The sequence below is a fragment of the Eublepharis macularius genome, chromosome 15 (genome assembly GCF_028583425.1).
Source record: "Eublepharis macularius isolate TG4126 chromosome 15, MPM_Emac_v1.0, whole genome shotgun sequence".
In the NCBI taxonomy this organism is placed as follows: Eukaryota; Metazoa; Chordata; class Lepidosauria; order Squamata; family Eublepharidae; genus Eublepharis; species Eublepharis macularius.
The window spans coordinates 44,435,979-44,460,089 of NC_072804.1; the positions used below are offsets into that span (position 1 = coordinate 44,435,979).

General features: G+C 46.1%; 2 protein-coding genes across 3 annotated transcripts in view; one reads left to right on the plus strand and one right to left on the minus strand.

The window, feature by feature from the left end:
• Positions 1 to 19,676, plus strand: part of LUZP1 (leucine zipper protein 1) — a 55,150-nt gene extending 35,474 nt beyond the window's left edge. For both annotated transcript variants that reach the window (XM_054999241.1, XM_054999242.1), the window contains exons 2-4: positions 1,680 to 4,943; positions 11,545 to 11,726; positions 12,432 to 19,676. In XM_054999241.1, coding sequence (XP_054855216.1) covers positions 1,782 to 4,943; positions 11,545 to 11,715 — 3,333 coding nt within the window. In that variant the 5' untranslated portion in view covers positions 1,680 to 1,781 and the 3' untranslated portion in view covers positions 11,716 to 11,726; positions 12,432 to 19,676. The remainder of the gene's footprint in view (positions 1 to 1,679; positions 4,944 to 11,544; positions 11,727 to 12,431) is intronic.
• An 872-nt stretch (positions 19,677 to 20,548) lies between these two features.
• Positions 20,549 to 24,111, minus strand: part of KDM1A (lysine demethylase 1A) — a 36,878-nt gene continuing 33,315 nt past the window's right edge. Inside the window, exons 18-20 of the mRNA XM_054999660.1 lie at positions 22,963 to 23,090; positions 22,345 to 22,491; positions 20,549 to 21,596 (exon numbers count right to left, since the gene is read on the minus strand). Of these exons, the coding sequence (XP_054855635.1) occupies positions 21,411 to 21,596; positions 22,345 to 22,491; positions 22,963 to 23,090 (461 nt within the window). The 3' untranslated portion in view covers positions 20,549 to 21,410. The remainder of the gene's footprint in view (positions 21,597 to 22,344; positions 22,492 to 22,962; positions 23,091 to 24,111) is intronic.

A 24,111-nucleotide genomic window follows, 5' to 3' on the forward strand; every position in this document is an offset into this window, starting at 1 on the left:
ACCTGCAGGAGACCCTGTTCGGAAGAGCACATACTGAGTTGAAGAGAATCCTTGTATATAGCATTTTCTTTTAGACCAGTGGTCTCTAACAGCTACTGGCATAGCTTGCCGGTTGCTACAGGGAAGACCTAGGAAAAGGTAGTGAGATCTGCTCCAGGCTTCTAAGAAAAATTTTATTTTGTAGGATTTTTCTTTGTGCTGCTTAGTTATTTCTAGTGCTCCTAATCCATGTTTTGTTTCTAGGACAGAATAAAACTTAATAATGTGCTGGGGAAGGGAGAGTGGTAGGGGTAATTTTTCATGAGTGGCTCTCAATAAAGAAAAGGCTGCCTGGAGAACTCAAATTTAAACAGGGATATTGTTCATGTAATGTGTTAAAAGCAGTTATGTTCCTGGGTTAATATTGATTAGAAAAGTCCTGACCAACAAACACTATAAAAGAATGAGAAACAGAAAATATCAAAGGCTGCTGTCTAAGAACCAATTTGGTCTGTTGAAATAAATAGCTCCGATTTTGCACGGGCTCTTCCATTCGATTCTGCCTTGATTTCTCTCCTCACAATTCTGTAGTCTTCCCCCGCCCCCCTCTTTCTCCAGTGGAAGAGTTGCTGGGATTCAATCCTATGCATATACCATTACCAGATCTTAGCTGAAATGATGAACTGACAAAGCTACTATTGATTTGTTTTATTGCTAGTTTTAATGTTGATAAATTGTATGCTTTATTATAGTATTGTTTTGTTTTGTGAGCCACCTAGAGCAGGTCTTTGAATGTTCTAAAAGGTTCTGAACAAATAAAAATAGTTGCAAATAAAGTCCGGTCTGGTACCTCTGAAAATCAGTATTGCCCGTTTAAAATGCCTTTAAGTTTCTCCCTCAAAGTCTTCACTGCAGCAAACTTTCTCAGGATCTTGAATAAGAAAACCCTTTCTAAATGGTCAAATGCTTTTTGAAAAGGCAGGAGCAGCTGATGGTTTGGGTGTTTTGCCCCCCTATTCATCTTAGCAATTAAATTAACAATCCTTTTAATAGAAAGTTTTTGAGCCTTTGATTTATTTAATTTAGACAGCTTTTGTTGATCAAGGGTAAACCCTAATGTGCGTTTGGCAGGTTTAGGGAATGGTGTCTGGCAAGTTTTGGTGGGTCTGACTATCCTTGAGGTTGAGCCCAAGTAAAAAATACCAGACTGGCATATAAGTCCAATACCTGTCACTCTCTTCTATCACTTGCATTATGTTTTCATCCTCCAAGGAGTTCAGGGCATGGTACATGTTTCTTCCTTCCTTCCTTTACAACATCTGTGTGTGGTGAGTTAAACTGAGAGAGTATGACTTGTCCAAAATTTCCTAGTGAGGTTCATTGCTAAGCGGGGTTTTGAACTCCAGTGCTAGTGTGACATTCTAACTACTATATCAAATCAGTCTCGCTAGTTACTTCTTAGATTATACAGAACACCTCTGAGAGTTATTTTTTCTCCCTGTTCAGAGGCTATTTCCTCCCTGGTTTTTTTAGTGCTGTAACTTCTGCTGAATGAAAAAATCATACTTTCTCACCTGTTATGAGATCTTCTTGGCAAGAGGAGATTAGGGCAATTTGAATTTCAGTTCACAGATGGAAAAAGTAATAGGAAATAAACCTTCCCTTTCTGTCTTTCTCACTTTCTGCTTTTCTCTTTTCAGGTGCCAGCAGTTTGTCAAGAAGCTTCATGAAGCAAGGAGGAAAGTAAGAGATTAAATTATTCCCTCACTCCTGGCTGGGGGGAAAAAACCCCAAGCACCACTATGGCGGACTATTCGGCTTATAAGGAGACCTCAAATCGCCATTTACGTTTCAAACTGCAGAGTCTTGGCCGCCGCCTTGATGAACTGGAAGAAGCGACCAAAAATCTACAGAAAGCTGAGGATGAGCTACTTGACTTACAAGACAAAGTTATCCAGGCAGAGGGCAGCAACTCTAGCATGCTGGCTGATGTGGAAACTCTGCGGAAAAGAGTGCTGAAAATTGAAGGCAAGGACGAGGAAATCAGAAAAGCAGAAGAGCTTTGCCGGCTGATGAAGGAGAAACTTGAGGAGGAGGAAAGCCTCACTCGGGAGCTGAAATCTGAAATTGAGCGACTTCAGAAGCGAATGGCAGAGCTGGAGAAACTGGAGGAGGCTTTTGGCCGGAGCAAGAACGACTGTACCCAGCTGTGCCTCAGTCTCAATGAGGAGAAAAACCTGACCAAGAAAATCTCAACAGAACTGGACGTTCTTCGGGCGAAAGTAAAAGAGCTCGAACAATCTGAAGACCGGCTAGATAAAACTGAACAGAGTTTAGTTAGTGAACTTGAAAAATTGAAATCATTAGCTCTCATCTTCGTGAGTGAAAAGAAACACTTCAGCGAAAGGGAGAAACAAAGTGAAAAAATAATCCAAGAGCTAACTCAGAAGCTAGAGCAAAATAATAAACTGAACAGGGCTGATCAAACCCGAAACACATCGAACCTGCTAGAAAGGTCATCCAACAGTATTCTTGAGAGGAATGATCTGAGGATCGAAGCCGACTTGACAACTTCTGCATTGTCTTCAAAAGAAACAAGAAGAAAAGGGAGTCTGGATTACCTCAAGCTTGTGGAAAACGAAACGCGAAACAAATCGGAAAATCAAAAGAATAAAAACCAAGAAGACAACAAAGTGAAGGACCTCAACCAAGAGATTGAGAAGCTGAAAACTCAAATCAAACATTTTGAGTCATTGGAAGAAGAACTTAAAACCTTGAGAGCCAAAAATAATGATTTGCAAGACAGCTACCTGAGCGAGCAGAATAAAAACAAGATCCTCATTGGCCAGTTAGAAGAAATAAAAATGCAGATGAAAAAACAAAAAGAACTGGAGAATGGTGAAGCTGAAGCTGAGGAAATTAACTTATCTAACCGAGTTAAACATGACAGACCAAAACACCGGGCAATCACAGCAGAGTCAGCTGTTTCAAAGCATAAATCTCGAGAGCTTTCCCCTCAGCACAGGCGGGAAAGGATACGAAACCGAGAATTCTCGCTCAATAATGAAAGTAGCACCCAAAATACCAAGCGGATTCCAAGTCCGAATCTGAACAACAGGAGAACAGCCAAGGCTTCTAGTACACCAGCATTACTAGACACTTTAGCAACCGATGTGAAACGGACAGAAGACAAATCGTCTGTGGGAGGTGTGCACTTTTCCTTGCCAAAAGACAACGGTGCCCATCCGGCGGAAGTGAAGAAGTCAAGAGAGCAGCCATCTGTTCTTAGCCGTTACCCACCTGCAGCACAGGAACAGAAATCTTGGAAGGCCTCTTCAAAGCCCAAGAATGAGGGAGTGTTGAGAAGTAAAGTTGAAAGAGCAGCCCAACCCTTGAATGATTCTCATCAGTGTAGGTCCGACATACTTGAAGAAAAGCAAAGGAAAACGGAAACTGCTGTATCTCCTCCAGAAAAGGGAATTAAGGCAAATCTCACAGAGTCGGCAGAAACACGCATCTCGAAAACTAATCGTGGGCCGTCCAACGGAGCCACATCATCCTATAGGCGCCACCTCTCTTCAGAAACACTAGCTGCTGAACCCACCAGCCCTAAGACAGAAGCCCCAACCCTGGTCTCATCTCGGAGGCAGCTTTTGGAAGAAAGCTCTGTCAAGGGTGTTAACTCCCAAGCGAGAGAGTTTATAGACCCTCCGCATGAAAATGTAAAGCCCTTGCCTTTATCAAAGTCTTGGCTTGTCTCGAGAAGTCAGGAAGATCTCTTGCAGTCTCTTCCAGCTCCTCCTAAGGAAGAAATCGACCAGACCACTGCTTTAGTGGGAGAGTCTAACAGTGTTGGCCTAAAAGCCACTTCTGCAAGAGCCAAAGCAATCCGGTCCGGTAGTCATGAAAAATTCAGCACGGATGAAGAGACTGGGAAAAATCCAACCCCTGCTGCCACTTCTGATTTTGGGATAAAAAGGGAAGCCATTTCCAGAGAATTCTCAAGCTCCAGGGGGGCCCTTCGAACATCTCCCTTTGAAAATGACAGATATCCTTGTGATGAGGAATTTGGCAGAATGTCACCCAGAACATCTTCTGCTGCCACCATCACAGGGTTAAAATCCAGGAGGGCATTCAGTCCAAGGGAAGCTCTGAGGTCCAAAGCTATCATCAAGCCTGCCATCGTGGAGAAAGATGTGAAAGAAATAATGGGCGGGACAGGGCCAGGGCTGGAAGGAAACCCTGAGAAACCATCATCAGTGGTTAAAGCCATGTCTCACAAAATGACCAGTAGCATCACCATTTATCCATCTGAGCCGGTTTCTCAAAGGAACAGTACAAATGAAGCTGCAAAGGAACTTCAGCATATCAGAGTCACGCCGAACGATCTCTCATCAGGAGCAAATGCAACCGGCTCACCTTACGAGATATCTATTAACAAGAACAATTTAACCCTGAAGTTACCAGACACTGACAGAAACGGGGACTCAGCTTTGAGGAGCAGGATAGAAACGGTCGTCTCGAAAAGTAGCATCTTGATAAAACCGTCCGAATCTACTGAAAAGAATAGCGAATCTCCCGGGGAGACTGTCGGTTGGAAGAGCCACAGCTCTTCTGATACTAACTTGTTGGAGACGAAACATGTCACAGTGAGAAGCGCATGGAGGACAAGGCGCGGTTTGCTGGCTTCTGATGACTCTGCACCCAAAGTGGTTGAAAATACAACTGCTCGGAACCCATATAGGTCATCTACGGACTTCTCCAAGCCAGAAGGGACTAGCGCACGCATATATGCAATTGAGCAGAGTTCCCGAAGGGCCAGTGCCACTATAAACTCTTGGAACACTCCAGAATTAGACTCCAGAAGGACCAAAAGTAGCTTAAGTGCATCTGAGATGCTTAGCCAGGGGAGCTGTGTCAGTGATACCACAACAGCATCATCTTGGAATTGCACAGTATTACCAGTAAGTGTATCCAGTATTCTTTTATTTTAAAGCAGAAACTCTAAAAATGTTGATTTCTCAAAAGGCCAAATGTGGGTGTAACTTTCAAAAAGTTGGGCACATGTGAAATCTAAATCCAGATTGCACATTGATATATGATCAACATTGCATTTTACGTGTCTTTTTTGTTTGTCACGTAGGAAATTTTTACTTGGTGGGCTGGGAGGGAAGGATTGCTTTTGATCTCCACTACGTGTAGGGTGCTGTCTGGGGGTGGTGTTTTATGAAACGTTGTGATTTTATTGCAAATTACATGTTTTTATTGCTGTAACCTGCCCTGAGCCTGCTTGCGGGGAAGGCGGGATAGAAGCCCAATAAATAAAATAATAAAATAAATGAGCCAGGCAAGAATATCTAATCCAGCTGCAGGATACTGGGCTGTATCATTCTAGCTTTTCCACTGGTGAAAGTCAGCAAGGTGAGAATTGTAATAAAATGTATGGATTTCAGGAATGTTCAGAGAAAAGAATCCCCTTCCTTGCCTGGTCATCTGTAAGCAGTTTTTAATTCAGCATAGGCGAGCAGTCCGCTTGCCTGTTTGTAAAGTTGCATGACAAAAAGGTATTCGAATTCTCCAGGCCACTGTTTTGTCCAGTTGCCGTATTTGCGCCAGTGCACCAAAATGGGCTGACTTCTTTGTATGTAATTAGCAACTGTCTATGCTACTCGGCTAAATTTTGAATAGCAATAATGTTTTATTTGGATATTTATACTATGTAATCTCCTTGAGTCTCAGTGAGAAAAGCAAACTATAAATGACACACATCCCACTTTTCTCCCATTTTATCCTCACAGCCACCCTGCGAGTTGGTTAGGCTGAGAGAGTGCGACTAGCCTAGATCAGCCAGTAAGCTTCCACGGCAGAGTGGGGATTCAAAGCTTGGTCTCCCAAATCCAAGTCCTGAACTCGAACCACTATACCACACTGGCTCACTGTTGCCTAATGACAGCTGTCCTGTGCCCAAATGGCCAAGAAATCTATTTATAAGCTTGCCTGGCAGTAAGGCACCTAATTCTCCCTCTGTTCTTACCATATTGAACGCATCACGTCTAGAATGCTGCAGGGCGGGATGCATGTGTTGCGCTCAGACCAGCTCTCATTCCATTTGTCCATGCTCTTGCAGAAGAAAAAAAATACCTGGCACTATAAATACCTTGTGATTCTCCAGTTCTTTCCAACGAGCAAAGACTGTCACAGGCAGGAAGTTTTTTCCTTGGAGCCATGTAACTCCATTTCTTCAACTTGAAATGCCTTCCTGGAAGTGAGGAATGAGCACTGATGGAAAAATTACTTTCTACCATTGGCCCTTTTTGCTTCAAAGAGTGCGAGATCATGGACAAGTGACCACGTGCAGCATAGCTGTCCCCAGCAGAAGGGCATCATTAACTGCAAAATCTGCTCCCTCCACAGGTTTCTTTCTGCTAGGGCAACCCCAGAACAGGAGCATTAATTCAAAAATAGCAGCGGCAGCGGCAGAGACCGCGTCCAAATTAACTACAGGATGCCAGCTAGAAACAGGATGTTGACTGGGCTTGTGCTGATAGCCTCTTCCAGGCACTCGTAGGCTTACACTTCTGACGCTTTCCAATCTATTCAATTCTTGTCCTGTAGTGCAGGCCTGTAAACATCCCCCAGCAAGTTTGGTTGGGGAAGTCACAAATTGCTTCCAGACAAGCTGAGACAAGGAAGCTATAACAACAACGATGACAACTGTGTGCTTATATACCACTCTTCTGGAAAGATTAGTACCACACTCAGAGCAGTGAAAAAGTAGTTAGTGTTATTATTATCCCCACAATACAGCTGAGGAGCTGGGCTGAAAGGAGCGGCTTACCCAAGGCCACCTGCAGAGTTCATGGCAATAGTGGGAGTCAAACCAGCAGAGTGCTGGCTCAGAGCCCAGCCATTTAACCACTGTGCTACAGCAGCTCACTATGCTATAAATTCCCACCCAGCCCCTTTCTTTTTTTCCAATCTTTGAGGGGCTGCAAACAATGTGCCAGCTGGACAACCAGTAAGATTTTCCTTGTAGACTAGTAACCTGTGTGGACTAAGTTGCAAGGCTGCAGTAGTAATTCCTTGTGAGCTGCATGTTTTCTCATATACATCAGACACACTTGTATAAAATTGGGGAAAGGCTTATTGGAGCCCAGAGGTGCACTTGCAGTGTTCTTGCATGTTCAGTAAGGTTATCTAAAAGCGCACATACTCTAAAAATGAGTCTTAACTGCATTCTGTTTTCCACCCCTCTCCCTGAGAATGCTGGGTCTAGGGGTACTCTTAGGTTGGACAGCAGCTACAGCCACCCTTGTTAGCATCTACTCAGATCACTTCTGTGTAAATCATGTAATTTTAGTTTGGAGTATGTATAGTGGTAGAAGGTGGTCAAGTCATAGCTGACTTATAGCAACCCCTGCTGGGGTTTTTAAGGCAAGAGACTAGCAGAGGTGGTTTGCCATTGCCTGCCTCTGCAAAAGGAGAGAAACTCCTTTTAAGCAGGAGCCACACAGGCTATGCAAGCCAGTCCCTTCCCATTACACACATTTTGTGTTACTCTAATATAGATGCTGATTGATCAACTTGAAAAAGGTACACCGATTTTAATGCAAGTATTTGTAAAGACTGTAGATGACAAGTGCCATTTAGAAGAGGCATTCCCTCGTGTGAGAGGAGATGGGAATGCCTCAATCTGAGACAATGCCTATTGCCCAACATGTGCATGACGTCTAAAAATAGCTTTTTAGATGAGCTTTTCTGGGGTGCACATAAGGATCAATAGGCCATTCAGCTGACTGGTTATCAGTCGTCGACTCGTCCAATATTCCACCATAGCAAGAATGCCCCTGTGTGACGATGGCAGGAGGGAGGGGCGTTTGGCCCCTGGTCCTGGAACAGTCTGGAGCAAACCATAGCAAAGCTTTTCCGACTGGCCACTTTCTATAATTGTGGGTGGCTCCAAACAGGAATAATCGGCCTGCCTAAAAAGCACAACTACTTTTAAAAACAGCTCTTTTAAAAAACTGCTGCTGCTTTGCTTTATTTCTGTTTTTAATTACATTTGTTTTTTATTTGAAACTTTCAGAGAACATCTGTCCAGTGATGAGTTCATACTTTAAAAAAAAACTTACCCAATGTAGCCTAAAAGTTACAATAATTCATTATTCCCGCTCCCTAATGCATTTAATTGTTCCAGAATGACACTCAGCTAATTTGTTGAGTGTACTGTAACCGCTTGATAGATGTATCTTTTTCATTGCTCTAATATGGTTTTAAAAATCTTGACCAGCATTTGACCAGTCATTTAACTTGATGTCATTTTGGCAGATGGCCACAATTTATGCACATTGAATCAGTTGATTCACTCACAGTATAATCCAAAGAACATTTTCCTGGGAGTAAGACCCCAAATAGACTTGTATAAGGTCTTACGATTGCTCTCTAGAACTCATTTGACTAAAATCTCTTTAATCGTACATGCGATAAGCATGCGTCCAACATAAGAATATTTTCCCTTCCAGTCTTAGAGCAGCGTAGATCTCTTTACCTTACCTAGCTCAGCTTGCAACCCTGTTTTTCTGTTTGAACTTCTCAACAATACCTGTAAGTAGCACTGCAATGGCCCAAAGAGGCGAATGTAGCATCAAGAGTGACTTTTAGTTACATAGGCTGAGCGCCACCTAGTGGGACTTGTTTAAATAGGAGGGTAGACCCAAGTTGAACAAGCCGGTGTTGAAGCGAGGCCTGGTTCCTAAATGAAGAGAATGTTTTGGTGGGGGATTTCAGCAACAAGTCTTTCTTTTGCATTAAAAATAAAGATGTAGCAGATGAAGGAGAAAGGTTTTGACTCACGTCTTCCCCCCCATATCCCAGCGCTGATTTGTTATTTGCAGGGGGGTGTGATCTTGTGGATGTGGTCCCCCCCCTCACCTGCACTTTAAAAGGGATGGTCCATTCCACCACTTCATTCTCCTGCATGTTGAGAACCAAGCCCAAGAACTTGTCTGGAGATGGGGCCTGCCCTCCTTTGATGCAATGGGCGAGGTGATCATATTCCTCCTCTCCTCCTCCTCCATCCTCCCTTTGATGCACTGGGGCAGTTCTGCAGTTCTGGTTATAGCTGGTGAGAGAGGAAAGAGGGTGAAGAAGCCCCTGGAGGGGAAGGGGTTGAGATGGTGCGTGTGCTTTTCTTCAGACAGGGCCTTAACTCAGCAGAGGAGCATGCAGAAGGTCCAGCTTCTCGGTTAGCGGGTGCTAGGGAAGGCGTCTCTCTGCCTCAGCCACTGGAGAGTGACTGCCAGTGCAGGTGGACAAGACTCAGCTAGATGGACCAATAGGAAGCACTTGGTGACAGACTCTTTCATGGGGGGAAGGCTGGTTCAGTCCCTGGTATCTCCAGTTGTTAAAAGGATGTCGGGTAGCTAGTGCTGAGGAGGGCTTTCCTCTGCCTGAGACCCTGGAGAACTGCTTGTTGCCTGTCTCTCTAGATGCTGATGGGCTTCAAGGACCCTGTTTCTGAGTGCCCCTTGGCGCAGAGTGGTAAGCAGCAGTACTGCAGCCCAAGCTCTGCTCACTACCTGAGTTCGATCCCGGCGGAAGCTGGGTTCAGGTAGCCAGCTCAAGGTTGACTCAGCCTTCCATCCTTCCAAGGTTGGTAAAATGAGTACCCAGTTTCCTGGGGGTAAAGTGTAGATGACTGGGGAAGGCAATGGCAAACCACCCTGTAAAAAGTCTGCCAAGAAAATGTTGTGATGTGACGTTCCCCTATGGGTCAGTAATGACTCACTGCCTTTACCTTAAAGGCAGCCATCTCTAGGAAGCATCAAACCCAACCTCCCCCCCCCCAATGTGTAAGGGAAGCTTTGAGTCCTCCAGCTGTCCTGCGCATGAAGCAGGGAACACTAGAAGCGAAGCAGTTGATTTGTGGGAAAGCTGCCTCCTTCGTAAATTAACGAAAATTCTGCAGTACGATTGAAAGATGCTCTTTCTTGAAGGCAGAGGGAAAACAAACATCGGAGCCTGACTGTTCAGAAAACCATATGATGGCAATTAAAGAGAGTGCTTGAGTGTTAAAATCTCACGATATTGACGGAAGCATATGGGCATTATTTTTGGAATATTTTTCGGTTTGGGAATATTTCTGCAACCAGACTGGATGCAGACGGGTGCGATTTCTGCAGTTCGGCTTGGCCTGGTGGTGTGGCTCTCTCTGCTGGTGGCAGCCTGCAAGCGCAGCATTCTTTGCAGGGGGCCAGTGTTTCGCCGCCCAGATGGACACGTGGAATGAGGACAGGCTGGTCCTACTTTGTGGGGCTGGTTGTATTGTCAGCCTTTTCAGACTCAAATCTAATTTACGGCCGAAATCTGCGAGAGCCATTTTTAAAAAGCAATTCCTATTTCTCCTTCTCTCCCCCCCCTCTCTTCTTTATTTCTTCGCTTCCAAAGCCCTAATGGTGGCCATGCCAGGAATGCAGGCCTTGTTTAGGGGGAGGGAGACTTCTTAGGGGGGCACGGAGAGGCCATGCGCCCTCCTAGATGCTTCACGGGCAGCATCAGTCGCTTAAACCAGGCGCTCCCGCAGTCATGGAAGCAGGGTTGATTTTTTTTGAGAGCAGAAGGGAGAGGCGGGTGTGGGGAGCTGAACCCCCAGCCCTTACTTTTCTCTACCGGGAGGGTATGTGCCTGGCATCGGCGTTTGACTGAGGAGAAAAGCACCGATGAGGTAACAATCTGTGACTGGAGAGAAGGTGGCGCACCCCAGCTGGGTGTCCTTCCATTCTAAACCACTGGAGGCTTCTGACTCTCTTGTCTTATGCATGAGTTGGACAGGCCTGGGCTTAAACAAGGGGGATTGCTTCTGCCACGTTGAGTTTGGCATGGAAAGCGCATGCTTGGCTTCCTGAGGGCATCGTAGAGTTAATGCCAGCGTTGAATGTACGAGTCAGGCCATTGAGCTCAAATTGTGTACTTTGACGGGCAGTGGCTCTCCAGGGACTCAGACAGAGACATGAGTTTCCCAACACCTCCTTCCTAAGATGGGTGAGAGCAGCCAGGGATTAAACTTGGCATTCTCTGCTTGCATCCCCAGCGCTCTCCCTCTGAACCACAGGCCTTGCAAGAAAGAAGAGCATCCATCCCATTACCATTTAAGCAAGAGATGACACTGCCTTTGGGGAGGTTGACTGTGCTTAGCTGTGGGCTCACCGTGTTTTCTCAGGCATACAGTCTCTGACCCCTGCCTGTAAAATAACCGTGAGACCTGGAACGGTACAAGCAAACTGTAAAAACTTGTCTTCAAGCTCCTAGTGTGGTTTCACTTTGGGGGTGCTAAATCCTCTTGGTTCTGAGGAACAAGTAACTTTGTCATTCATTCTTGACTTAACTTTGACATCTCAGCATTTTGTTTCTAAAGTCCTGTGAAGATGAAAGGATAATTGTTTTTGTAGTCAACAAAGACGTCACTTAGGGGGGCAGAAAATTGCTGGAGGGGTGCAAAAAGGTTTCTGTGGAAGGGTTCCCAGCAGGCCTGTTAAGCATGCAATCTTCTTCTTGGTCTTGGTGCAGGAGGAGAACAAAGGTTTTGTTCGTAGTTCCAGAAGAAAGCAGTTTGGCTCATCTGAGCAGCTCACCTGGGACGAAACGCCACGGAAGAAGCCAGAGGCCAAGATGGAGCCCCCTCACCAGCTGCCAGCCAGCAAGACCGAGGAGCGGCTACGTTGGTCCAAAGACAATTGAACCAAGGCCAGGTAGGTTAGCCTCTATTGCATTGCTCAGAGATCCTTGCTCTTAATTCTTTCTCAAAAGTACCAAAAAAACAGGCACACCTTCACATGAGAAAGCTCTCAGCTGCTTTGTGGTGGTGCCCAGTTCCACACCTGTTTACTTGGCTGCTGCTGCTGCTGCTGATCGTTATAAAGTGCAGAATGTGGCTTAGATGCTGAGTATGGCCACCAGCATACAAATAATGTTTACTCCTTTGGTTGCCATTTCGATTTCGGAAATCCGTTACTCTCTAGCTCTGCTCTCGGCAGCAAAAAGAAAGGAAAAAGTTGGCAGGTGGGGCCCTGCGCTGTCGCTACTACATCTTTTAGCCTACCAGTGGGCAGGGGGAGGGGTTGACCTTTGATCAGTTGATGCCTGGAGCAGTTCATGATTAAAATGCAGAAGGTATTCGTGATGAAGACGGCTGTCCATCTTCACTTATTTATGGAACTCACCGCCATCAGATGCAGTGACAAGCACTGTCTTTTGAAAAATGGGATCTAACACATTCATAGACTGGAGTGCCCTCAATGTCTTATTTGCCACAATAGCAAAATGAAACCTCTTGGGTCTGTGTGGCTATCCCATGTTGGAAACAGCATGCTGGACTGGACAGGCCTTGGGCCTAGTACTGGAAGATTGCTCTAACTTTGTTTTTTGCTTTTCTCTCCTCCGTTGTGTCTTTCCAGCTTCAGTTGCATGACCTCCCGAAGCTGAGCTTCATCCTCCTCTCTACACTGGCCGTCCCTGCAGCCAGACCATCACTGGGACATGTGCAGACTTTCAGCCCTTTCAGCTCTCAAGGCCCTTTTCATCCCTCACCTTGGGTGGATTTATTTTTTAAAATGGTAGCTTTGTGTTTTCCTTCTCCCACTTGGGGGGTGAGGAAATTGCAGAGACTTTGCTCAGGGGAACCCCACTCCACAATCTTATTGAGCTTGAATGATGGGAACCCTTGGCCAGTGCCTGACTGTGCCCCCCACCCCCACCCCAAGATATCCCAGGACTTTGAGGCAGTATGATGAACTCTTGGGACATGCGGTCCCAGCCTCCTCACCCTACCGTGGCATTCCCCGGAGGAGCACAAGTTCAACTTGGAGCCCTTACGAGCGGCAGGGGCAGTGCAACTGATCCACCGCGCAGCCATCTGTCAGACCTCAAGAAGCCCAGAATCTGCATGAAGCTGGAAGTACAGAGCAACAGAGAGAGGGGGACAGACTCCATTCCCATCTTGGTCTACATGGGCAGCTGAGGAAAGCACCTACCATTCATCTCTGGAGGGAATGATTTCCCCCCCAGCAGAGAGAAAAGGACAGGAGAGGGGAGACATCGCACAGCATGCTTGAAGGCTGCTGATCTCACTGAAGCTTCACCTGACATGCCTCCCTGCGCCCATCGTAAAGCCTGATCCTCACATCCAAGCAATAAAGTGACGCGTTCTCACACAGCTGCTGAGAAAGCTGCTCTTCGCTTCATGGTGTGCTCATGCTCACATCTTTAGCGCTAAGAGCATCTCCTCTTTGGACACGGGTCAACACAAGCTTACACTCTTGAGGCTAGAAGGCTAAGAGTATCCAGAAGGGCGTGTTGCAGCTGGACAACATCAGGCCATAGAAGAGGCAGTGCAAGAAAAGCTGCCCACCTGTTGGCGACTGTCACAAAGGCTTTGCTTATCCCCCCCCCCCCCGGGTGTTCGCCACGTTACTTGAACGTAGAGCCTGAGGCCTCGGCTGGGCACCACTAGCTGTGGGGGAGTCTCCTTTGTTCAGCACCTCGACCCAGGCTGGGCAGGACATTCCTTCGTTTCTGCTACCTCACTCTTCACTTGCTTGCGCAAAGGGACCAGCAGAGACTCCTCCCAGCGTGCAGCAGCGGCCCTCTCTGCCCAGTCTTCGACTCAGCCTCTAGACTTGCTCCCCAGCTATCCTCCCTTCCCGCTTAGGCTGTGCTGTGTTGTGCCTTCTCCACCAAATCCCAGCTGCAAGATTCAAGCCTCCTATCATCATTTGTGTGACTCAAGACTTAATACCCAAGGGGATGGTTCCCCCCGGGAGACTTGAGCTTTCTCCGTGCTTCAGTCATTGCCCTGAGCAGGCATGTGCGTGCGTGCGTGAGAGAAACAGCCTTCCTGTGGGCAGAAGTCCACCCGATGTTGGTGAACCCCATTTGCCAGTATAGGGGGAAGAGGGCAGTGCTTCTGTTTAACCCGTATCCGCAGTTCTCTCGCGCAACTCAGCAGGGACAAGCCTAACAAGGGAAGAGCAACGGTAACCCTGCATTCCTGCCTGTTTGTGGATCTAAAGGCTTTTAAATTTTAAAATGGAACTTTTATTTCCCTTACTTCCCTGCCCCGCTGGGGAAGGTACTGGAGAAGGACAGTCAGTTTTATGTACCAATCGCAGTGCTCTTCAGACAAAGCCAAACTCACAACTTTCTTTACCCAGAGAGCAAAACGCCCTACTGGCTTTCCTATTTTTGAGCCCCCCCCCAGTCCCTGCCTTTCTGCTGTTTGAGATCCTGGCATGCAGGTGTGCAGTATTATTCACTCCTGAAAAGTATTTCCACCCTCGACTTAAAAGCACACAACTCAACACAAGTCCAGAGCAGCTCCACTGCAGTCATTTAACAACAACAACAAAATTCCACCTAAGTAGAGCAGTGAAAGGCAAGCAGAGAATCCCCTCCAGCCTAGCAGTAAGTGCACCTTCCATTTCCACCATGCACAGGATTTGATCCTGCTTGTCTCACTCTTGCAACGGTAAAGCAAGTTGAGGTTCTGGGGTTTCCGAAGCAGAGGGCAGTGTAGAAGCCGCCGCCTGGCCGTATGCTCATTTGCCTTTGAGCTCTTTGGACCTTTAGCGGTTGTGAGCGAGGCTTCTGCTCCCTCAGATCTCACACACCAATTTTTATTTCGCACCTGTTCAAACACATATTCTTGGCCTACATTGTGCTTTATGACAGTGTGAGGAATAGATCACAGGGGATGGTAACTTTCATTGGGCTAGCAGTTAAAACCATTTGCAAGCTTGCAAAGCATCCGTGGCTTCACAGTGCAGTGCTCCAAGCAAAGAGGGAAGCGCTTGCGTTCCTGCTGGCAGCGACGGGTGTATTAAAAAGGGAGTTGGGTCACACCTTCACGGCCACAGTGAGAGTTGAAATTAAGCCAAAGCAATGCATTCTGGTAGCCACTTTTGCTGCCACAGCCCAAGGAAATCAGGATTAAGTAAATTTCTACTCTTAAAAAAAACTGCTTGAACAAAATGACAGTGGGAGATGATCAAAATCCATTCTTAGCTTGGCATAATTTTTAGATAAATGGACATTAGCTCTGCTGTAGCCCACACATTAAAAGTTATAATGGAAAAATTGGCCACAAGTAGTAAAAACTCAGTTTTGCTGGGGGCAGAGTTTAATTCCAATTTTCTTCCAGGACTGTATTAGGCCTGGGATGCCATTAGACAGGCATGCCTACCTCTTACTTTCTGCTGCATCCTCCTGATTCTGGAGTGTAATGGATGCCCTCTCCTTGAATACTAATCCTCGTAGGGACAGTGGCCATCTCGAAGTAACCACAAGGCGAGTCTGGGCTTTAAAAAGATCCAGGTTCTGTGCTAAGACAATCCTAAACCAAAGAAGGAGGGGTTCTACTCGCGCTATTCACTAAAAAAGGGAGACCTTGTTTAGTGAATATCTGTGCTAAGACAAACATGAAGCCTTCCTTGAGCAGTGAGCTTGCTGCAGCGCTGCACTTGCCTCCCTTTTGGACATCTCTACAAACCTGGAAAAGCCCATTCCTCCTGTTTGTAGGAGAATCTGGTGGAGCTGATTGGTTGGCTCTTGTGGTAAGCATAAAACTGCTTGTGCCCACCGCACCCCTGCCCCCGGCAACACAATTGAGCTGGGCAGAGTTTGCTGCTTGGCTGACTCTCAAGGCACTCAAAGTCACTCCTTAACCAGAGCAATGCTTCAAGTTTACTTTTTAAAAAATGATTCTAAAAAGCTGCCAATTGAATGTTTAAATGGGTGTGTGTCAAGTGTCTAGGGATAGGAAGGGCTTTGAAAATTCTGTAGCGGTGGCAGAGCCTGGTATGTGTATCAGTAGAGGTATTACGAGAGTACCTCTGGGCATGTAGAATTTTCCCTCCCCACCACTCTTAAGTCTCCAGCCCCACGCCTGGAGGGAGGGCAGTGGGGTTCCCACTGTGCTTTTCTGCTCTCCTCTGAGCAAGGGGGAATAGTGAGATTACTAAGGTGCCCCCAAGAGGGCCTGCTGGCCATGGAGAAAGAGCGCAAAACCACCACCACTGCACTGTGGCCAGCTTGTTCTTTCCCCAGGTGGCTGCTATGGCTTTACTCTCTTCTCTGGGGCCAGCTTGTTCTCCTGGCAGCCAAGTGTGGGGATGAGAATGCACAGACTATGGCGGGGGCAGTTACTCTCTTTGACAACCCCCCCCAGCTCACAGAAACTCTAAGCTTGCTCTGGTGGCAGCTGCTTCAAAGTGTTCAAGGGGCAAACCACAAGCCCCACTGACCAATGGCTTGCTCACTTTCCTGGAACATGGTGCCTGTGACACATTAAGGAACAGTTTAGAAGAGCCACTTGTGGTTCCTGATCCACTGAGAATCACCACCTTAAGGTGGGGAGAAGCAGCAGTTAAAAAAAAACCCTACAAAGACTTCATTTCTACAGCTTGCATGAATTTCTTATGTTTCCATAAAGGTGCTGTGCTAGTCATGGCAAAGCAGCCCCAAAGCCCTGCCCAGTGAAAATCCAGCCGAGTGTAACATTTTATTGGGTATTTCTAGCCCACTTTCCCACCCAAACTTGACAGCCTAGGTTAGAAACTTACATTCTGTATTCCAGTATCTTCCTGATGCAATCACAGCCTTGTATATAGTCTTGCTGCCATTTCAGTACCCCCCCCCCCCTTCCCTGGGCTAGCTTACATGGATTACTTGAGCTGGGAGTTGTGTCACACAGTTAATTTGCTTGCTTCTAGTAGTGGGTTGAGTGTTTACATAAAGGTCTCTTATAGGGATAAATGATCTAGGGCCATTTTTAGAACTAGCCAGATAAAGGTGCCCCATCAAGCAATAAACATGGACTTGTGAGTTGTTCCAAAGTAGATTTTTGTTTTTCTAAAAGAAAGCCATTTTATTGTTCATCCAAGAAAGCACTTTAGCACCTGCAATGTAACTTAAGTACTTCCATCCCTCTCAAGTTGGAAGCAATATCCAATGTTGGATCTGAGCCTACTTGAAAATTAAAGCAAAACCACCAATATAGGGTGTGTGCCATGTTGCTATCTGAGCCGTTCCTTTTGGCTGGGTCATCAATGCCTTTAATTTCCTGTGAGGTGCCACAGCCAAGGCTAGAGCAAGACCACTTTTCAGAAGAGATCTTCAGCCCTTTCCTATAAAAACATTTACAAGGGAAGTAAGTTCTTTTTTTTAACAACATTGAGAATCTCATCTATAAATAAGTTCCCCCTTCTTCAGTTTCTCATCTGGGCAAGATGAAATTTCACTAGTTTGCATTGTGCCTGTGTGAACTGAACAGTACCACTGGAGGCACCTTGAGACTGTGTGAACAGTACCGCTGGAGGCACAGAAGACAATCTAGGTAACTTTTTTTATCTACAAATGATCGGCATGCAACACGACTCTCCTCTGTAAGATGATATTTGTACAGGGCCATCAGAATTCTTACCCTTCACAGCACTTGATGTAACTGGCCATTTCTTGAATTTAAAAATTTCTGCATTACTTTGGAAAAAACCAACCAGACATCCATACCCAAAAGTTGCTCTCTCAAGGTCAGTATGTGGGTGCTACCATAATTATTTCTTCTTCCAGGACTCAGAACGTCTAGGGCAAAGGAGCTTAGATGATTGGCCGACAAATTCAGTTATGGACAACACTGATGCCTGTCAAGACAGAAAAGTCACAGCCACCTGGCACCTCGTCATCTCTACTAGGGGAACAATTCCCGCCTTTTTCTTGCCAAAAGATCCTGTTAACGTGACAAAGGCAGAACCAGAAGTCCCCAGGTTCCGTCTCCAGTATCTCCAGTTACAAGGACCAGGTTGTAGGTGATGTGAAAGACTCGGATCCCTGAAGAGCTGCCACCGCCGCTGGTGGGAGCAGACAATACCAACTCTGATGGGCGTTCCTTTGGTCTGACTCAATATGAGGCAGCTTCATGTCTCTCCAAGATTTAAATTTGGAGACAAATGTTTGAACATCCAGGAACAGGAGCAAAGTGATTCTTCAGGATCAGTTTGGAAGCTTGTAACAGTAATGACCAATAGATCATGTCATAATTATGGAGCTCAGTCAAATCAGAAGGAACATTTGGAAAGAGATGAATCTGCTATTGGTTATTCTGGCCAGTTTGTTCTCCATTCCTTAGCAGAGTTTTATCAGCAAATCTAAGTCTTAAAAACATTTTGCTAGCTGTGGCTAATGAATGTAAATAGTCAGTCCACATTGGCTGAGCCTTCTTTGCTGAACAGCCCTGTAAAACTAGAGAATTTAATCACCCTTCAGAGACCCTAACCCCTGAGTGCAATAGGAGCAGATTGTATTATTGAACTAACAGTGAACGATTTCAGGAAATGGAGACTGTTTGGCTCAAGTTGCACACTTTTGAAAAAAGAAACCGCTGTAAAGTGTATTTGTAAATATTGCCAGCATTTGGCAAGTTAATTTTTTTAAAATGTAGCCTATGAAATACAGTAGGAACCGCCCCCCTTCCCCCTGTACTTTCTAATGCTGAGAATTTGTTTGTAAAAAGACCCCCCCCCATGTTGTAATTGTATGTGCTGCATGTGGAATTCCCTTTTTTTCCGTGTCAAGGAACATGGATGCGGCGGCTTCTGGCTGGAGCGCAAGAGGATTTGTCCTCATGCTTGGCCTTCACAGCATAGCTTGGTTAGCACTCCTCTCTTCCCTTCATCGCCAAAAACGCAGCTCTTATCAACAGCCATTAAGAGTATATAAAAGCTCTGATTTTGTGGTAAAACTGATGTCCGAGTGCCAAGAATCGAGGGTTTAGCCATATGTCGGTCCGAAGGGACCCCCATCTGTATATTGCAATGGGATGCTGTCTCTTGCTTTGGACTGGTGGCCCTCTCCAAGAGGGAAGGGGTGTGGAGAAGCTTACGTATGTAATGCTGCTCCTCCAACCTGAGCATTGAAGAAAGAAGAGACCCACCGAAGATTTTGCTGCTTCAGCTGAACCCCCAGCTTGATATCCAAAGAGGGAAAAGGGGTGAAGGAACTGCTGTGCAGAGGCCATCCTTCCTCCTTTTTTTCTTTCTTCTTGGCTGGAGACCAAAAAGAATCTGCTCTCGCCCTTTGAAGGCCTGTTGGGAGTCTCGTACTCGCTGCACGTCTGCACAAGGCAGGCAATGTTGGTCTTCCTGCCCCTTATTACACTTGAGAATCCTTCAGATTGTGTGGAATGTATTTTTAAGAGATTAAAAATTATATTTTTTCTATTTGCTAATGTTAAGACTGGGTGGGGGAAAGGGTTGCTAAATCCAGATGTTGTGCTATAGGCAGTTGTGCGTCTCCTGCCTTACTTTTCCTCATTTTCAGGTTGAGAAAAACAAGTGCAATTTAGCACAGTGTGTTCCCGAGGTCCTCATTTGCCAGCTCCCCAAAAGCCACCTCCAATCCATCTCTGGCAGGCTACCAGCACTGTCCCAGCCACTTCGCCCCTGATGCAAAGGAAACATGCTGGTGCTAGCACATTGGGTTGGGCAAGGCCCTGCCTCCTTCACTTCCCAAACTGCCTGTGCACTGGACAGCAGGTAGGGCTAGCCGCCTGTCAGGCACACAGAGCAACAAGTCTGCATGCTATGTTTAAATCCAAGTTTGTCCGCATGTTATCTTCTGACTAATGCTGTTGATCTGCAGTACATAATCAATAAAAACTATTTGTATGTTACTGAAAAGTGGGGACTACTTTGGGGCAGCTCCCTGGAACTGTGTTGGCCACAGCGTGTTCTGAGCAGCCAGACAACATGGCTGGAACAATTTTCTCAAGGTATTCAAAACTACATTGCCCTGATCTGCATCCTTGCCACTTAGAAGCATTTCCATGGCATTTCTAGACCTGTGCAACACCATTTCTGCCCTTGAATCTGACTCAACCAAACACGATCTGAAAGAGCGCTTGCCTTTGCACACATCAGGTACACTCACTCAAATTTGTCTCTTCCCCCAATAAAATGGGGTAGAACTGAAACAACACTGGGGTCTACTACAACACTCAGATTTTTGGAACGTATCAGATTTGTGGCAAGGGGAGTGCTGTAGGCAAAAGAGGCACGCTCAGAAGCAGCCAACAGGTCAACCCCCCTGAATATTCCACCATTCAGATGCTGCTTGAGTCCTTTCAAGCACTGGCCTTGACCCAGCAATCCACAGGTACAAATACTTTCCCTCATTCGCCCCCAAAGCAGACTTTCTGATGCTAGTAAAATGTGGAGGGTGGGAATTCTGTCCCCTTCATCTTCCTTGGTGCAGCTGTGTGGCTACTCCTGGGACTCAACTTTTCCAAGGTCCAAAAGGACTGCTCAGGGAGGGGAACACAGGAAAGATGTGCTATCTTGGTGCCCATGGATCGCTGCATCCAACCCATTAACTCTAGGAAGGTGAGGTGGTCATTTTATGAAAAATTTTCATGAATCCCAACCTTGACTGGCAACTCTTAAGTGACAAAGTTTTCCAAACCAGATTTTCATTTTTTTAAGCAAGAGAGAGATGTGCATTATAAATTAAATTACAGATCACACACACAAATCTGGAGAGCTCATGTTTTAGCTTTTACTAGGTCACCTAATATATTGACGAGCAAGCCCTGGACTGAGTCTCTCAGCTCAAACTTTGCCTACACCGGGAGTGTGCTCATCTTCTCTTAGATTCACTGCATCTCCTAGTGTCCGTTCTAAGAAAGGATATTATTTCAACCCAAACTTTGAAGTGAATCTGTAAACCGGCAATATTCATAACCTTTCAGTAACACACAGGGGAGAGCTCTGCACAGCTTTGCCCCTGATTCTTCCTCCAAAGAGCTTGAGGTGGCACAGACCTCCTCCCTTCCCATTTTAGCCTCACAGCCACCCTTCTGAAGCGGGTTAGCTCAAGAGACCACGGACTGGCTGCTCCTAGAGCATGCAGATCTTTGTGACGAAACAGAGATTTGAATCTAAATCTCCCAGATAACTCCTTACACCCATCACACCATTGGTTCTCAGTGTGTCACGGTCCTACATTTCTCAATGGACACTTTTTAAAAAAACCAGAAAGCTTTATTTTTGCTTTCTAAACCAAAGACCCACAATCTTATTTTTAGACACTAACAGCAGCTAGCTTACAAGAATTCTAAACCCAGGAAGACAACAAACCAAACCACATCAGTACCAAAACAGATCCCACTAAACAGCACAGAAGTCTATTCCGGGGGGGCCGGCACCGCTCCAGTAAGCCAGGGTTGGCTTGGCAGATGAGCTGCGTTGACTTGGATGTTGCTCCGAAATGCCACTCTGTGGACACGATGCTTACAACTCCTTGTTAAGCCTTCCAACAAGTAGGGCTATGAGCCCCAGGAAGCTTCCTGAACCTGCTGCACTGCTCCCAGCAGCTTGCATCTTTTGTTTTTACATGGAAGGAGCCTGCTGAGCAGCTGCCCCAGGAGTGGGCTGACGAGACAGAGTATACATAGCACCGAGAAACTGGTCTGCAATGCGCCCGGCTTCCCTCAATCCACTCAGCAGAGCACCATGAACAGTTGCTGGGTAGTTGCGAATTGTATGCTCTCCCGCAAAGAACAAGCGAGGAATTGGCTGGAAGAGAAAGAAAAACTGAGTATGTTGACACAGTCTTGATGTCTCCCATGCACCTTTTAAAACTCCACCCACCCCCCAACCACAATGAACTCATTTCTTTTAAATATTTAAACCTCTCCAAGTCAACCACAAGGAAAACAGAGTCTGATCCATGCAAACAAAACTTGAGAATTTTGGTCTCTTTCCCTCACGCTTGGGTAGAAATTATACCAAGGGCACTAGGTAACAGCATTTGCTTGCTTTCCTCCAACCAGATAGCAGAAACTGGTAGCATCCTCGCCCAAACACCAATCCCCAAGATTCTTCCTAGATTTAATGGTCGCCCCCCCCCCTGTTGGGAGCCTGCACACAGATGCAGGGCGGAGGGTGTAAAAAAGCTTCCTCTTTAATTCTGACTTGACATTCCCTGTCCATCTTCCACAGGTGAAGAGCCCTTAGGGCACAGACCAGGTCTCTTGCACATTTTGAGCACCACCAGCTGAATTATTGCTTACTAACAGAAAACCTCTGAGGGAAATGCCAAAAGAATCAAGAAACCCAACTACAGGGAGACAAGTACAGATGGCCATTTTACAAGATATAGATTGTAAAAAAAAAAAAGGGTATCTTCCTCTCATGACACCTCAAAATTATGTCAGAAAACAAAGCTGTATCTATTAGAATAAATCCAAGGTGGAAAGAGCCAATTAAGGTTCTTCTGAACGGTTGCTTTGTGACCGCTTTAATGCAATATTTGAGTCCTCACCTGGGAAGCACCTGGAATGGCTGGTCCTGGAGTAATTGGCTGAGCCATCAAGTCGTAATCATTTCCTGAAGAGCCAGCTGCTACATAGGAATAGGACCCTCGGGCCCAAGGGTCAGCCCGCCAGCGAGACACCACCGTCTCCTTTGGCTGAGAACAAAGAGAAAAGCAGCAACTGAAGCAGTGGCATTCCACCTACCACAGGAAGAGTGCAACAAGTAAAAGGTTCATTGGGTCCCAGGAACTGAAGGAATGTGTGTACACAATGTGCACACAAATGCATATAGCATGCTTTTTACCTAGGCTGAGAAAAAACTGCAAGACATGACAGTGAATGAGAGAAGATTTTATAGGATCCTGAGACCGAGAGAGAGAGCGCATCTAGTACATTTTAATCCCACCCTTCCTCAGGGCACCCACCCCACAACATTCTTCAACAATTTTAATTATCCTCACAGCAACCCTGTGAGGTAGGTTAGGCTGCAAGGGAATAACTGGGCCACCGTCATCCAGTCAGCTTCCAAGGCAGAAGCGAGGATTTGAGCCCAAATCAATACTTTAGTACTCTTGGATCGATACTATCAAAAACAAAAAAAACATATTAAGGGTTCAAAATGGTACCTGGGGGACAGCACTGCTGCCAAAAATGCCTTTGAGAATAGCAAGGCAGCGCCCAACAATTACATCATCACTGATGTTTTCCATGATTCCAGCTGCTTCACCAGCCACCAAGGCCAGTAGAATCGGTGCTGTGGTGGAAGGAAGGAGAGAGATTCATTCAGGTACCAGGAGGCAGCAAGAGCTTCAATAAACGTTTCCTTTCCATCTTGTGTTTCTTATCTAAAGCAAACAGCTTAAAAGCAACCATTTTTAGAATGACTGTAACACTGAGGGTTCTTATACAGGAAAACGAGGCACGGGGGGAGGGGGGGAGCCAGCTGCCTGCACTCATCTTCAATAACAACAACAACAACATTTGATTTATATACCGCCCACTCAGAGCGGTTCACAAAGTATGCCATTATTATCCCCACAACAAAACACCCTGTGAGGTGGGTGGGGCTGAGAGAGCTCCAGAGAGCTGTGACTAGCCCAAGGTCACCCAGCTGGCTTCAAGTGGAGGAGTGGGGACTCAAACCCGGCTCTCCAGATTAGAGTCCCATGCTCTTAACCACTACACCAAACTGATTCATATAGCAAGAGTACCACTGAGTACCAGGGGCATGGGGGCAGGGGGTGGTGGAGAGAATGTAACTGCATTTCCTACTTGGGTATGTTTAATTTCTGGTGACATCTGACCAAAAGTCACAACCTAAGATTAAGAAACAAAGACGAGGCAAATCTTTCTTATGTTCATTTTGCACTAGGAGCATACTATCACCCATAATCCTATTCTAGCACGGCATACATAACATTCCTGGGAATAAGAAGCACATTTTGTACCAGGTTTGCTAACCTCACCTCCAGCTATGCCCAATCAGCCCAAAGCTGGGGCACCAAGCATACTCACAAAGGCTCCATCCACAATGCCAGGCGATCTACCTATATTGTGTACACAGGGATACCGTAGCTGGCAGGTACAGCTCCCTAACACTACCTCTGCATGGTGGGTGGGCTACGTGGCAAGCCTTTTTATGTGTAGCACTTCAACAGGCAGATAGTGCCTCCCTCCAGTTATTTGTCCCTACATTGTTAAAAATTCCATGATCTCCCAGATAAAGCTGTGCAACCCTCATAAAAGCCCACCTAACTCTGCTCTCTGATAATATT